The sequence below is a fragment of the Sander vitreus genome, chromosome 18 (assembly GCF_031162955.1).
Source record: "Sander vitreus isolate 19-12246 chromosome 18, sanVit1, whole genome shotgun sequence".
In the NCBI taxonomy this organism is placed as follows: Eukaryota; Metazoa; Chordata; class Actinopteri; order Perciformes; family Percidae; genus Sander; species Sander vitreus.
In genome coordinates, this window is record NC_135872.1 from 16,850,152 (window position 1) to 16,864,993 (window position 14,842).

The 14,842-nt window shown below is 40.2% G+C and overlaps 1 protein-coding gene across 1 annotated transcript; it reads left to right on the forward strand.

Moving 5' to 3' along the window:
• Positions 1 to 2,946: 2,946 nt before the first annotated feature.
• Positions 2,947 to 11,439, forward strand: LOC144533552 (very long chain fatty acid elongase 4-like). The gene is made up of 7 exons (XM_078274986.1): positions 2,947 to 3,198; positions 5,197 to 5,288; positions 5,927 to 6,114; positions 7,818 to 7,898; positions 9,221 to 9,392; positions 9,533 to 9,660; positions 10,081 to 11,439. Exons 2-7 carry the CDS (start codon positions 5,222 to 5,224, stop codon positions 10,360 to 10,362), a joined length of 918 nt encoding a protein of 305 aa, XP_078131112.1. The 5' UTR covers positions 2,947 to 3,198; positions 5,197 to 5,221; the 3' UTR covers positions 10,363 to 11,439.
• The last annotated feature ends 3,403 nt before the right edge of the window (positions 11,440 to 14,842 follow it).

Consider the following 14,842-nt stretch of genomic DNA (forward strand, 5'->3'; position numbering starts at 1 on the left):
TGATGGATGCTGTGGGGGCTAAAATGAGATACTGTGGTGTGGCTATGCTGGGTTGGAAGTTGGGAAATGTTTACCCTTTTGAAAATGTCACTGCCTGGTATAAAATGAAATATGAAGACCATAAAGAGTGATAAATAGTGTGTAAGATTAACAGACACTTAACTTTACAAGCCGTGAAAACACAACATAAGGGACCGAGTGGGAAGTGAAGTGAAACAAAGAGCAAACAGGACAAGAAGGAAAAAGAAAAGAAAGAAAGAAGCTAAAGTAAGAAACTAGGAAGGGTGAAAACAGGAACTTCAGTCACCAACACACGTAATTTAAACTCTACTACAGTTGACACACACACACACACACACACACACACACACACACACACACACACACACACACACAAAGAGTACATTCAGATACAGGCTGAACAACCACAATTCAATGGGACTCACTTTCCAGATGTCACATGAGCAATACCGCTTTACACAGAAACTCTGCCTCACTGTATTACAGCCAAAAGTTGTAAGTGCACGATTCAGGGCTGTTCTAATATTAAGTGTGTTTATTCACCCCGCAATCTGCAGCCAACCCAACCTTCCAGGTTGCCCTGATGTGGTCGGTAGAGCTACAGACCAGTAGTCATTTAACATTTCTCATTATAGGACCGCCAACGTGTCCTTCATATGCGATTGCCACATTTTGAATAAGCCAAACCAAAGGACCACACAGATGTGTGTGTGTGTGTGTGTGTGTGTGTGTGTGTGTGTGTGTGTGTGTGTGTGTGTGTGTGTGTGTGTGTGTGTGTGTGTGTGTGTGTGTGTTTGAGGTAAGGCCAATAGTGTGCAGGCAGGCAAGTGAATCTGACAAAAACCGGAGTAAAGCTCTCTTTTTTTAGATGTGAAACACCTCATGGAAACTAAGTTGTAGCTCACTCACAAAGAAACTCACACGATCACAATAAGCAGGCTGCAAATTAATTTCATTGGGAAACTGTCATTGTCAGACTAGTTCTGATCACGTTCCCATCCTGCAAGACCAAAAGGATCGGAAAAGTGATACCAGCAGCAGTTTGAGCTGCAGATGTAGACATAGCTACTACAGTATTTACACCTGCAGGCCATGAGCATAAAGGCTGCAGTTTGTCTGTAGATGACACGTATCAATATGTCTTCATTTGTAAGTTTATGTTACTTGGTCAACTTAATTCAATAAAGTGGACCCATTTTGCTTTGTAGGTTATTAACCTACAAACAAACACTGCACCTATAAGCCTAAATGATGTTCTTCTCCAACGCCATACACGTTCTTGCTCATCCTGATGCCAGTATGGGGAGGATGCTCTTAAGATTGTCAATTTTAGAAATGAGAGCTTTGCTGCTGCCTGAGCAAGTATCGTAATTACAGTGCAATTGCAGTCATGAACTGAACAATAAAGGCAAATGTGGAATACATCGTGCCAGAGGAAACAACTTGCAAAGCGTTCTTTCTAGTGTAGGAGTGTGCATACAGAATTCACCATTGAATTTACATATATTACCATTCATGCCAAATTAAGTGGACAGCAGTGTCACTCTTTCTAGATTATGGTCAACATTTACTGTACATATAAGCTGTAAATTACAGCTAAACCGTGAATGTGAATATGCTATCTTTCATCTGCAAGATATCTAACAGCGTTGAACCCCTAGACTGTATATAAAGGTTTAACCACACTGCAGCCAAGAGGAAGGGAAAGGACAGAAAACTACCAGTACATAAATGACTTATTGTATTGAGTTTTCATTTGTTTGTTTGAAAAATCATACTCATTTGATTTGGCTTATGCATTGTCCTCAGCAAGATTCATTAGATAGATTTATGCCTCAGATTCAACTACATTTCACTCAGTCTATTTGTAATTCACTTGTGATGTAGTGTTTGTCTGGTGATAATAAACTCTGTCAGTGACAAAGGCCTATTATGCAATAATAATAGTGCAATATGAAGTGAATGACCAACAATATGCCTTAGCCAAAAAAAGGAACTAGTTGACTTACTGTAACAGAGTTAGGCTTCCTTTAAAGAAACCTCATCTCTCCAGCAGCAGAACTCGTATGGTAACAGGGACAGACCACTTGAAGATCCAATGATAGCTTGACAGCACCATCTAGTGGGATAACCCGGGCAGAGACGACAGGGGAGAACATATCACCAGCAACCTGCAGAGCCAAAGGAGATGGATTTAGACCAGTGGTTCTCAATCTTTTTGGTCTGAGGTAACGTTACCCCCACAGTCCTGTCAGAGCAACTCACGTACCATTAACTCCCAATGTATGTTCCAAATGTATCACTGTAACACTATACATTATAATGTTAATGTGTCCATGCTTGTTGAACTGTCAATGTTTAGGATGGTTTGGTCAGCAATCATACTAGCAACGTTAGGCTAAGTGGAGTGAAGCTAATTGTTTGGCCATTTATCTATTAGCCTACGTCTAGCTATTATTTCTACCATTTACTCATTACCTATAACTATTTTAACCGTTTAGCCATTACTTTTAGCTTATCATTTGAACTGTTTAGTTATTTATTTCTACCTTTATTCATTACTTTAAGCTAAACTTGTGTTCAATTGCTAACTAGTTTGCACGCACTCGTATTAAGTGCAACATGTAGTGTTCAGGTGTTTCAGCTGATATATTCATTTAATCTAATGAATCTTACACAAACAGCCCATAGTGGGAATCAGATTTATGAAGTCATTTAGTTAGTTAATATGTTAGTTTAGTTATATAGTAGTAGCAAATACCGAGGATGGAACAGAAGAAAGTAAGCGTCTTTGACAAACGCACGCACGCACACACACACACACACACACACACACACACACACACACACACACACACACACACACACACACACACACAAAAGAGTCAATTCTCGCATGCGCAATGCCATCTGGCTTCTCGATGTCTAGGAGATTGCAAGTAGATGATGCGGCTGAGCGGCCGGCACGGACTGAATGCATAACTGGCGCGTCTTAGTCATAGCTTTTCTCTTGCCTTGTCTAGTTTCTTGCCAAATAGCTGTTTAATGTCGAAAAGTAACCGGAGCGGTGTAGAAACTGATTAGCAGTAACGGCTGAAGAAAAGCGAAGCAGCAACTGAGAGGAGTTGGGCATCAAATTGCACCGGATGTCATTACACGCTCTTAAATATCGAGAACGTAAGTAACGGCATCGTAACACTTTCATTCACAGATTTGTCTCTGTCTTTTCTGTTTTGTCTCCTTCATTTCACCGTTTGTGTGTGTGTGTGTGTGTGTGTGTGTGTGTGTGTGTGTGTGTGTGTGTGTGTGTGTGTGTGTGTGTGTGTGTGTGTGTGTGTGTGTGTGTGTGTGTGTGTGTGTGTGTGTGTGTTGCGTTGTCGTAATTTGGTTTTGGGCATGCTACATTCTATTCCTGCATTTACAATAAAAACCGGCTAACACCCAGTTTTAGTCTGATTTTTGGGCTTAATTAAGAAGCCTTGCTGGGAAAGAGCCCAGCCCTTTATTGTCCACGTCAAATCAATTCCTACGTGGGTCGAGGAAGACACTTTTCAAAACAATTTTATAGTTTGGTAGCTAATATTTTCTCGTTTTCATTCGATTTCAGCACTTTTCACTCACCCACCTGTTAACTTGAGCCTGGGCAAAAACTGTGTAAAGAATTACACTTGAATTCACCTAAAATCTCTGAGATAAAACAAGGGTAAATGATTTTATTGGCTGTGGGAGAACTAGGTCTTTTTAAAACAAATTAGGCTATCTGTGATTTTTTTTAATGTTATATTATTATTATTATTATTGCTAAATTACAATAACAATGTTATTCTAACAGTGTGCAAGTTCTCTATTTTCTTCACCAACAAGGCATTTTTTAGTTAGTCATAGCAGATGCAGGCAGATAACCATCAAACGGGCTTGTGTGTCGTTGGGCATTTGTATTTACAGAAGGCCTACATCTAAGCTCGTTTATCAATTGAATGTAAGCCTCTTGAGCGGTCCGAGCGAAACCTGCTGACACATGCGCCCCTGTCTTTTTGTGTGCGCACAAACCCGGGGAACCCTCTATCAGATTTCCCTCCGCGGCCCACTGCAACTAAACCAAACTCTGGGTGGGTATGTTGTTATATGAAGTCCTGCAAAAATACTGTAGTCTATTCTGCAGGCTATCGAGTCCTCACACCCATGTGCAATATTGGGTCTAAATACTCAGCACTTTCCTGCCAGTGAACACTCGTTGGTAAACAGTAGCCAGTCACTTTATACAGAGCAATTCATTATTGAAAGGGAACCTGATCGGACGCATCAGATTAATTACTGATTCATATGGAGACACCTGCTTTTAGCTCTTAGGTGGATAAGAAGTGTTTGTTATGTAATGCTGCTGTATTAAAGTCAATGAGGTGCACATTTCTCTCTTGATGTAGGCCTGTACCATTAGCACTAACTTTTCGTTTGATTTTTATGTCATATTTATCCTGTTAGTTAAGTTAAAAGAGGTTAATAGAGACATTATTAACTATCTGTGTGAAAGAGAAAAGTGTCAGAAACAGAGAAAAACGTATTACCCAATATCCTCCATTCATTGTACTACAATTATGTCCAACTGTTGTGACTGGCCAGCAATCATAAGAATCAATGGGACGTGCATTAGCCTCTTGTGGAGGTTAATGTTACCATGCTGTTTCAAATGAGGGCAAGAGAAGAGAAGCATAATGTGTTCTTCTAGGATGTTTGCAGCAATGCTAAAAAGAGTGTAATGGAAAAAAAAAACTTTATCCATTCATTTATAATGAGCTGAATTATTCCATTCTGTAGCGTATAATATGACACAGCATTATACAAATCCCTCTCTAAAAGGCTTTCTCTTGTGAATGTTTTCACAAACATATTATCTGTAGGAACTCAACACCCTGAGAAGTCAGTTTGATATGCTGAAAGGGTTTAGTCCAGACATCTTTGGCATGATAAATATGCACCCATCATCAATTAGCAAATATGTGATTCAGTGGTTTACAAGAACATTTGTAGAGTGTGACACATACTAAAATGCTTACATAGCGTAGCTCCTCATGTTACTAGTTACACTGATAGGATACGTATGGCCTGTAATTTAATTTGGGTGATTCTCACTGACATTGCCTCTGTTGCCTCTCTCTCTTTCTCTCCCTGCCACAGTATAATCAGGACCAAAGGCAGAGCCATGGAGGTTGTAACACATTTTGTAAATGACACTGTAGAATTTTACAAATGGGGCCTTACTATAGCAGGTAAGATCTTTACAATCACTATTTTCTAAATCACAGTGAGTCACTTCAGATGTAAGATTATTGGAAAAAAAAATGTCTATTGTTATCTGTCATACAAATTATCGGGTAAATCTTAAGGTAGAATGATACAATTGTAGTCACCAGCTTACTTGTTCAGAGAGGGGAGTGCACATCATTATAACATTCAGTTTGTTTCAACCCCCCACTGCGTACTTTATATAATATAGTCAAACTGGGAACTTACTTAAAAAAACTGTTTTACAAAACGTACTCGTGGTGATGTCCTGTGCACTGTCCCTATGTCTTTACAATAAGGCTGGTAAGGAAATTGTTATCAATACTCATATGAATAATGTCATCAGAAACAAAAGTGCAAAAAGAACGGGATTGTTCTTGAACTTTTCCATTAACTGATCATCAGAATGCTACAATGTAATTATCTAGCACAAGGCTTACCTGATACACTTGTGTCATAGAAGTTGTGGGAGAGGGCCTATACAGTAGTTGTGGGGATGTGACAGTTAACTATAGTAAGTAGGCTTGATACTGCATGCATTCCATGTGTGTTAAACAGTTATGTTGTTTAGCATCATACCACACATTTTCCCACCATTAAAATGAACCCCTTTTTCCTCTAGACAAGAGGGTGGAGAGCTGGCCGATGATGTCATCTCCCATCCCCACTCTGGCCATCAGCTGCCTGTACCTGCTCTTCCTTTGGGCGGGGCCTAGATACATGCAGGACCGCCAGCCCTATATACTCAGGAAGACCCTCATAGTCTACAACTTCAGCATGGTGGTCCTCAACTTTTACATCGCCAAAGAGGTAAGGACATATAGATTACTTCATGCATTACAGTAGTTCACGACTGAAAACACAGACAGCAATACGTTTTCCCTATACAAGTGTTACTAAATGGCTTTCCCTCAGGCTACATTAGAGCAACACTGTGTGACAGTCAATCTTGGCTTTACACTCAAATATGAATATTATATGCAGAGACATTTTCCGCATAAACATTACCAGACATAAAATCACTGAGTACTGTTTGTATATGTTCATAGACTATGTAGATCTAATAGGTTACAAAACATGTAACTTAAAGCAACATGATTTTATATATATATATATATATATATATATATATGGCGCCCCTACAGTTTGACTCCCACCCCCACATGGGCAGCTGTACACGTGCATTTGTTGACAATCTGAAGGATTTGAAACTGGAAAAATAGCGATATGGGGCACTGAATTTGATGAATTTATTTTTTATCGGATCAGAAATAAGACAAGAATTAGCTAGCTAGCGCACCCCGCGGGCACTCGGGCATCCTCCCCACTGCTAGGAGACTATTTGGCTGGGAGGAAAGCAGGAGGCAGCTCTGGAGACTGACCTTCAGTTAGTGGCTGTAGCAACTCGATTTAAGGCACTGAAACCCCAGAGCCAGGGGTCTTATCCTGGACTGCCCAGCTCAGAATCAGCAAACTTTCTGTTGCTGCTGTTAAACAGTTAGACCCAGGACTGCCACTGGCCACCAGCTCCTGTGACCCTCGGCACTGGGGTTTGCGCTGGCTGAATTTGAGATGCTGCAGGTGCTAACTGTAGGTCTGTCTACAGAGTAGTCTCGCATTGCCAGACTTAAATGACGCTGCCTCTGCAAAATAGCCTCAAGAAGGAACTTGTTTTGGTGGAACGTGTACGTTCAAAAGTTGTTTTAGTCTAAACAGAAAACTCAGATTGGACAGATAGTCTAGCTAGCTGTCTCCAGTTACCCTGCATAGATCTGAGGAGCAGTTAACCATCCTCATAAATCCACCACAGTTTAAAATGCCAACACAAAGAAAGTGAAAGGTGACAGACATCCGGCCAAAAATGAGGGACATCCGGCAGGATTTCAGGCGGCACCTGAACAATCCCGGAAATGAAACGTCATCGATATAGACTATCTACAGAGCCAACCCCAGAGCCGGGGATCTCAGATCAGCAAACTTCCTGTTGCTGCCATTGCTTATAGAGGAAAGCTGTATTAACTCCAGCTAATTATGCATGTTTCATTTTTCTAGTTGCTCACACATAATCTACAAAAAGGCTAGAAAAGACAATAAGGATGGTGTAGAGAAGATTACACCAGTGTGAGTACCATATCTACCACCAGTGATCCTGCTCACTGTGACAAACCAACTGCTAATGTAAAGAGACAAAACAATTGCAGTTGAACCACTTAAATTTGCCATTGTAATGGTTGAACAGTAAGTTGTATGTATGGGTGTTCGCTCTACATATTATCTCAACCAAGCACCTAGCAAGTTGTTGTGCATCTGAATGCCTTTTTTTATTTACAGCAACTAATGTGAAAATCCTAGTATGTCTAATAGCTCTCTGCAGGTTTTATAGAGAACTCAAAAACACTTTAGAAAGAGTGTCTACAGGGATTACTTTTGTGTACTGGATTAGTTGTTGCTTTCTCCATATCTAAGGAAATGTCAACCATTTTCTGAGTTTGTGGTTTCTTTCTTCCCATCAGCTCCTACTAGCCTCTAGTGCAGCCGGGTACAGCTACCTCTGTCAGCCTGTCAACTACTCCAACGATGTCAATGAAGTCAGGGTAAGCTCCCTCAACACACCACAACATCACCAAACACAAATAAAAATACGCACATTCACACACCTGTACACAAGTAGAGATGTTCGGGCGCCATTTTCCCCTTCCCGCTACCGATTCCAATACCTGAAGTTGCATATCGGCCGATACCAAGTACTGAGCCGATACCAGTGTGTTAAAAAAATACATATATTTTACTATGTTTTAACATCTGTATAATACTATCCCTGTATGGATGTGATGTGATATCTATCATTGTTGTTAAACTCTTTGTGAGACATGAACAAACGCAAACAATGAACGCCATCGAACATTCTTTTATTATCCAGTTTGACAGTCAGTCATAACGGATAGAGAACATAAATAAACTACTTTAAAGTAGATTTTCTTCAGAACTAAATTACGTAGTATTGGATCGGTGCATAAACTCTAGTACTTGTCAATACCGATTCCAGTATTTTAGGCTTTTCTAATACTGGTATCGGTATCGGAACATCTCTATACACAAGTACCAAATTTATCATGTGACAACAACGACCTCAAGGAGATCCGTGCATTTCGTTTTGTCAAGGGTTAAAGGAAGAAAGAGACAGAGAGAGATCAAAGTTTATATCTCTAGGGATTTCAGGACAAACAGGGTGTGGCCTGCAGTCAGATAGGCGGGAGTAATTGGTCTCTCCACCGTAACACTCCACCCTCAGGCCTTGCTCTTTCATAATGGCATGATGCCACACCACCACAGCTTAGAGAGCAACCATGTGTAGTATGTGCATGTGTGTATTAGGCTGGTAGGGATGAAGCATTAAGCACAGAGTGATTTGTGACATGTTCCTGTGGGACGTAAATAGTGAATACATTTGCAATATGTATCCACATACAGCACAAATGGGGGAAATATACTGTATTTCATACAATTACTCTTAATACACGACATGTGAGTGAACGAGTATTTTGTTATGATCCTTACTTCAGGCTATCTATCCGACAGTATGATATTACTATACCGTATGTTTTAAGCTTGATGATATACTTTCCCTTGATTTTTTTCCCCCTGCTCGCAAAAACATGAAGATTTAGCTATGTGGGCGCCTGGATAGCTCAGTTGGTAAAGCGGGCGCCCATATATAGAGGTTTACTCCTCGACGCAGCAGGCCAGGGTTCGACTCTGACCTGCAGCCCTTTGCTGCATGTCATTCCCCCTCTCTCTCCCCTTTCATGTCTTCAGCTGTCCTGTCGAATAAAGGTCTAAAAATGCCCAAAAAATAATCTTAAGAAAAAAGATTTAGCTTTGTAATAATTCACTCTTCCCTGTTTGATGTCTTCAGATAGCATCTGCTCTTTGGTGGTACTACATCTCCAAAGGAGTGGAATTCCTGGACACAGTGTTTTTCATCCTGAGGAAGAAGTTCACCCAGGTCAGCTTCCTCCACGTCTACCATCACTGCACCATGTTCATCCTCTGGTGGATCGGCATCAAATGGGTTCCCGGTGGACAATGTGAGTAAAAAGGTTCTAGATCTTCATGACGTCCAGCGGTTGAAGTCATTACGTTGATCTCGTCTTTGTGGCACTGGCATTCAGTTGCACGTTATGACGTGACATCTGATTCAGATCTAACCCTTTCAATCTTTCCACAGCATTTTTTGGTGCAACCATCAACTCTTCCATCCACGTCCTCATGTACGGTTACTACGGCCTGGCAGCTTTGGGGCCTCAGATGCAGAAGTACCTCTGGTGGAAGAAATACCTCACCATTATCCAGATGGTGGGTATTACTTTAAGGTTCTACTTTTTGTGGGTGTTTTGAGTGAACTATCCTCCTTAAAATAACAATTTTATTTGCACTAATTATACTGTTATGTTAATTATAAGTCATAACATTGTCGTTAGCTCAATGAGATAGACTTATGTCATAGTGTTACAATTTGTTGTTTATTTTGGCTTTGAGAAACGCTTCATTTAGACATTTTATTTAGAAGCAGTACAGGTATGTGACAGTTCTTAATTTGTTACTGATCTATTTCAATGATAGTTCCTATATGAAAAAGTTGTTTTTTTTGTGCAGTACCTTATAAGGAATGCTTTGTAGTTTCATGTCGTACATTCTGCAAGTTTATTGCATTTTACAGTGTTTCAGGCTGTTTAACTATTCTAATTATGGGTATTATTTTGGTGTGTTCAACAGATCCAGTTCCACGTGACCATCGGCCATGCTGGACACTCCCTCTACACAGGCTGTCCATTCCCCGCCTGGATGCAGTGGGCTCTGATTGGCTACGCCGTCACCTTCATCATCCTCTTCGCCAACTTCTACTACCACGCATACCGGCGCAAACCTTCCTCTGCGCAGAAGGGAGGCAAGCCCGTGGCAAACGGCACCTCTATGGTAACTAACGGTCATAGCAAAGTGGAAGACGTGGAGGATAACGGAAAGAGGCAAAAGAAAGGAAGAGCAAAAAGAGAGTAAAGAATGGAAAAGGGCGTGCTTGGCGGTTAAAAGGAAGAGGACAGTTGTTTGAAGGGCCAGAGAAGGAGAGAGGGTTAGGGAAGGGATACACAGAAACCAGACTGGCTTCATCATCCCTGCAAATAATGTAGAAGGAGGTGATTTGGGACCAATTTGGAAAGGTGAAAGGGTAGAAGTGTGTGTTTTTGTCTGTAAGGGGTTTTGGGAGGAAGAGTTGGTTGTCTCCATAACAGTAAGATGCTGATCATGTAGGCTCCGCGCTCTTCTGTCCAACTGTGTATTGGACCGGAACAGGGCATAAATATTTAAGGACCTACAAACTGCTCAGCATCCACTAACTAATCAACCAAAATTCAACTCCAACTTTTGTACTAAGGATTCCAGTATTGTTTAAATGGAAAGCTTAAATAGTCTTTAATATGCTAATTTATTTTATAGTGTTGTAAAAAGAGTTTTCATGAATTTAACTATTACCAACATAAGAACATGCAGATGTTAATACCAAAGGTTTTTGTTTTTCAGTTTGGAGGGGGAGAAATTTTGTTTACAAATACTTAGAGTTGAGCAAAGTTAGTGAATATAAAAAATCATTCTCACAACCGCCATCTACTGTATTTTAACTACTTTTCATCCATCTACAACATCTACCAAGCCAACATGTTATGGACTTGACGTTTCTCTGCCGTCTCAAACTGATCTGTGTTGCATTTACAGAATGACATATTTTCTTTGTGTTCATTGTGACTAAATTGTACAAAAGACTTTGGAGCATGGGGGCTTTAGTTTCTTCTAGTATTCATGCAAATATGTGGGTATCTTTGTTATAATATTTTTTGTGGGTCCTTCTGATTTATTTGTTTTTGCTGTGCAATGTAGCTGAGGTGCAAGGGTAAGAGATTTGAAATTCAGCTCAATATTGTCTCACTACCATGTAGGACTGAAGGGAAACTTCTCCTAAAAAGAGCTTCTTTTTTTTAAGAAAACAAATGGTTATTTCATTGTCTTATTAAAAATGAAAGCAACACAGCTTCTGGCTTCACATATAACTGAAATAAAGACAATGTCAGCACCCCCATAGTTTATGTTTGTGTGTCTTTGTGTTGGTGTGAGTAAACACATGCCATGCATTTGCTAAATCAATTGGAAAATCAGCTACTTTAACCCCAAAAAACAATTCAACATGTAGGATCAGATTGTCACCCATTAGGCTTCTAATCTGGAGCCGAAGCCTTCCCATCCCCCATCTTCCCATCTCCTCTCTCTCCTTATTCATCTACTTCTTTCATCTCTCTTCCATCCCAGGAGTGTGTGAGGCAGGCTGTGACTTTAGCCTGTCCAGACAGATCTGTCCTAATCTTTGGAAGTAAATTGGCTTTAGCTCCAAAAGAGCTTATTTCCACGTCACTCCATGAGTTACCCAGGATAGCAGGTCACTGGAAGAGAAGCCTTTACTAATCTGGCACCAGGTTGCTACTGCAACTTCAAACTGCATGGATTAGTTTACATTTGGCTTTGATATAGTGTTGATTTACTGTGCAAATGAAAATACAGAGATGCACATTTTGGCCTCAAATATTAGAAAGTTTTATTTTTCCACAAACAACACGGGATATCCTGGTTAATTTCAGGACTCCCTCTCATCCACATATTTCACACAATCAGCGTCCATTTCTTTATTAGTCTGCGACAAACGATCTATTGATCTTTCACAGTAATGGCATCTATTAAATTTTTCATCCCTTATCCTTTTCCTGTCGCCCAAAAGCCTCAGATCACACCCATTCTGTTATTCCTGATACTTCACGTCTCGTTCAACTGAGGGTTTTTTCACGCCTAGCCACTTTTTCCACATCCTCCTCCCTCCCACCTACTGTACAGTACATGCACTACTTCACACACTTCCATCTTATCCTGGTGCACCACCACCTGTCTCTTTGCACCCATGGCATCAGGGTGGAGGTGGAAGGAAGGAGTTCTAAAGGTGTAGATGTGAATGATAGACTGGATGAGAGGAGGTGTTGTCCTCCACAGGGGACACGGAGTGATCTAAGCCAGGGACTAAGAGGATTGCAGAAAGGCCAAGGCTTTTCTATCAAAGGCATTTAGCACAGGTCACTATAACCCGCATCCCTGCTGCTGCAGGAACGTGCATACACATACCTGTATGCATGTACACACATACTATGGAGCTTGGGTACAGATTTGTGTGTCAAATTGTAGGCCTACTGCAACTACCATTTGATGTTGAAATAGCTACATCCCTATGCAACTCTTTTAAGATAAATATTTAGGTGTAAAACAAATAGCTGGTTCCCGAACATACAGTATAACTCTTTCCCCGGCTTTCATAATGTTTAGCAAATAAGCCTATCATTTCATTAGCTTACTGACTGACAGTCGACTGACCCACCTGGTATTCTGAGAGGGTCAGTCTATTAGAGGGAGGAGGGTTGAAGGGTCAGTTTACAGGAGCTAAATCTCTGCAAACCCGACCCGTCACTCCCTCATCTCATTAGCAATTATATGACTAAGGAGCTCATTCTATCCTAACAGAGTTGAAACAGTCAGCGTTTTACTGGCTCTCCGTTTGTGTGTGACAGATTGCCTTCAGAGCTTGCGCTGACTCGGTTTTGTGTGTGGAGAGCACCCTCTGCTGGGCCTGAATTTTGTTTCAGTACATTTATTGGGTCAGAAACTGATGAGATGAGTGGGGCACATAATGTGATTTCTGGCAAAAGTGATTGAGACATATTGTATGTACATGCTGGGAATATTGTATGTATCAAAGTCAGAATGCTCAAGCAAGCACCAACATGTTATTGTAATTGTAAAAACATGAATTAAAGTGGGAAATGTATTTGTGGATTAATTACTTGTAAATTTGGTGATACTGTTACTATACAAATGGCACAATATTAATTGAAATGATAACACTTGCATTATTACAGTACCATTTTGAGAATCTGTCCTGCCTGGCACTGCATTTTAATGTATCTTGTGCCCAGAGGGCTCAAAGCAGCATGCCAACAATTTAGCATTATTCTTTCATTAAGATGGAGATTTACAAGAGACAGACTCGTTGAGATATCCCAACTTTTGGTCCCCCACTATGGATCTTACAATTCCCTTGATGCACCTCAATAGTCTCTTTTGTTAGATCCTTCTGCCTGATAAATACCCACATCTTTCAAACTCCATGTCCCAAGTTCATACATTACAGTTCTTTTGCTATTGCTAAACGACACTGGGCACAACTGAAGCCACACATGCAAAACTACAGTCTGCACTACCAACAGTCACCTGAACTAAACAGTTCACATCACCTGCAAAACTCTTAACACAACTCTTAACACACGTCTCAAAACAGGCTCAGTGCAGCCAAATAATATGAACAGTCATCACTGAGATAACACACACACTGTCACTCAGAACACAATGAGAGTAAAAACACTAGCGTCAAACACCAATACACAAATTACAAACGTTCTCATCTTTACAATTTGAACAATTCCAGTGACTTCACACTACTCAATAGTTTCTTTAAAGAAAACATATAGATTTGATGTAATATACCAATTTTTACGTAAGGTAAACGAGAAGGAATGAAAACCAGCAGTTTGCTTCTATATAGTATTTTGTCTCTAGTAATTTATGGAACTACTGGAAAAAAATAAAGGTACATAACAGTAACAAAGAATAGTGTGACTAATCCTGCCTCTCCAGCATCATGCGGCAAGTTTTCTGCATCACATTGAATGTCTGCATCATCTCCAAATACTAATGAATGTGGTGTTTCCATTGCTTCCACCTCCATTACTTTCTGAAAAACAGTAAGAACGCAGTTTTACTATAGTAAAGATAGTGTTTTTCACTTCTTTTTTTATAGCTGTGTATGTAACCTCAGACATCTTACCTGGACATGTTGGTATCTTTGCTCTTTTACCTGTTTCTCTCAAACGGTACAGTGTATAATTGTTTCATTCTTATTTGGTGTTTGTATACAAAAAAAGGCTTTCTGAACTTTCTCTATATGAATACCTTATATGTTCACTAACTAATCTAAAGCAAGACACCTGCTTAGGTGTCAGCTAAAATTGCAATCAGCAGTGTTTGATAGGCATCAGACTGAAATCTATTCTGTTTTTGAATGTTTGGAACTGTGTTCAAGCAATGAAAAACGAAGTAGAGTTTGGTCCACATGAACTGCTGCTGTGCAGACTGTACATGCAGCTTCAGTTGTGCCCACTGTCGTTTAGAAATCAGAAAAAACTGTAACAAAGACTTCCTGTTAAAAATTATAAATCTCAATCCAAATCTGATAAATTATCAGAGTAATTTTCTCTGAGTTATTTTCTCAGCCATTAGAAAGCCACCTTCAGTGCTGCAGAGGACAGTATAACTGTTTTATTGTCTATGCACATTGTAAAGCACTTTGTGACCTGTGAAAAGCGTTGTATAAATAAAATGTACTTACTTACTG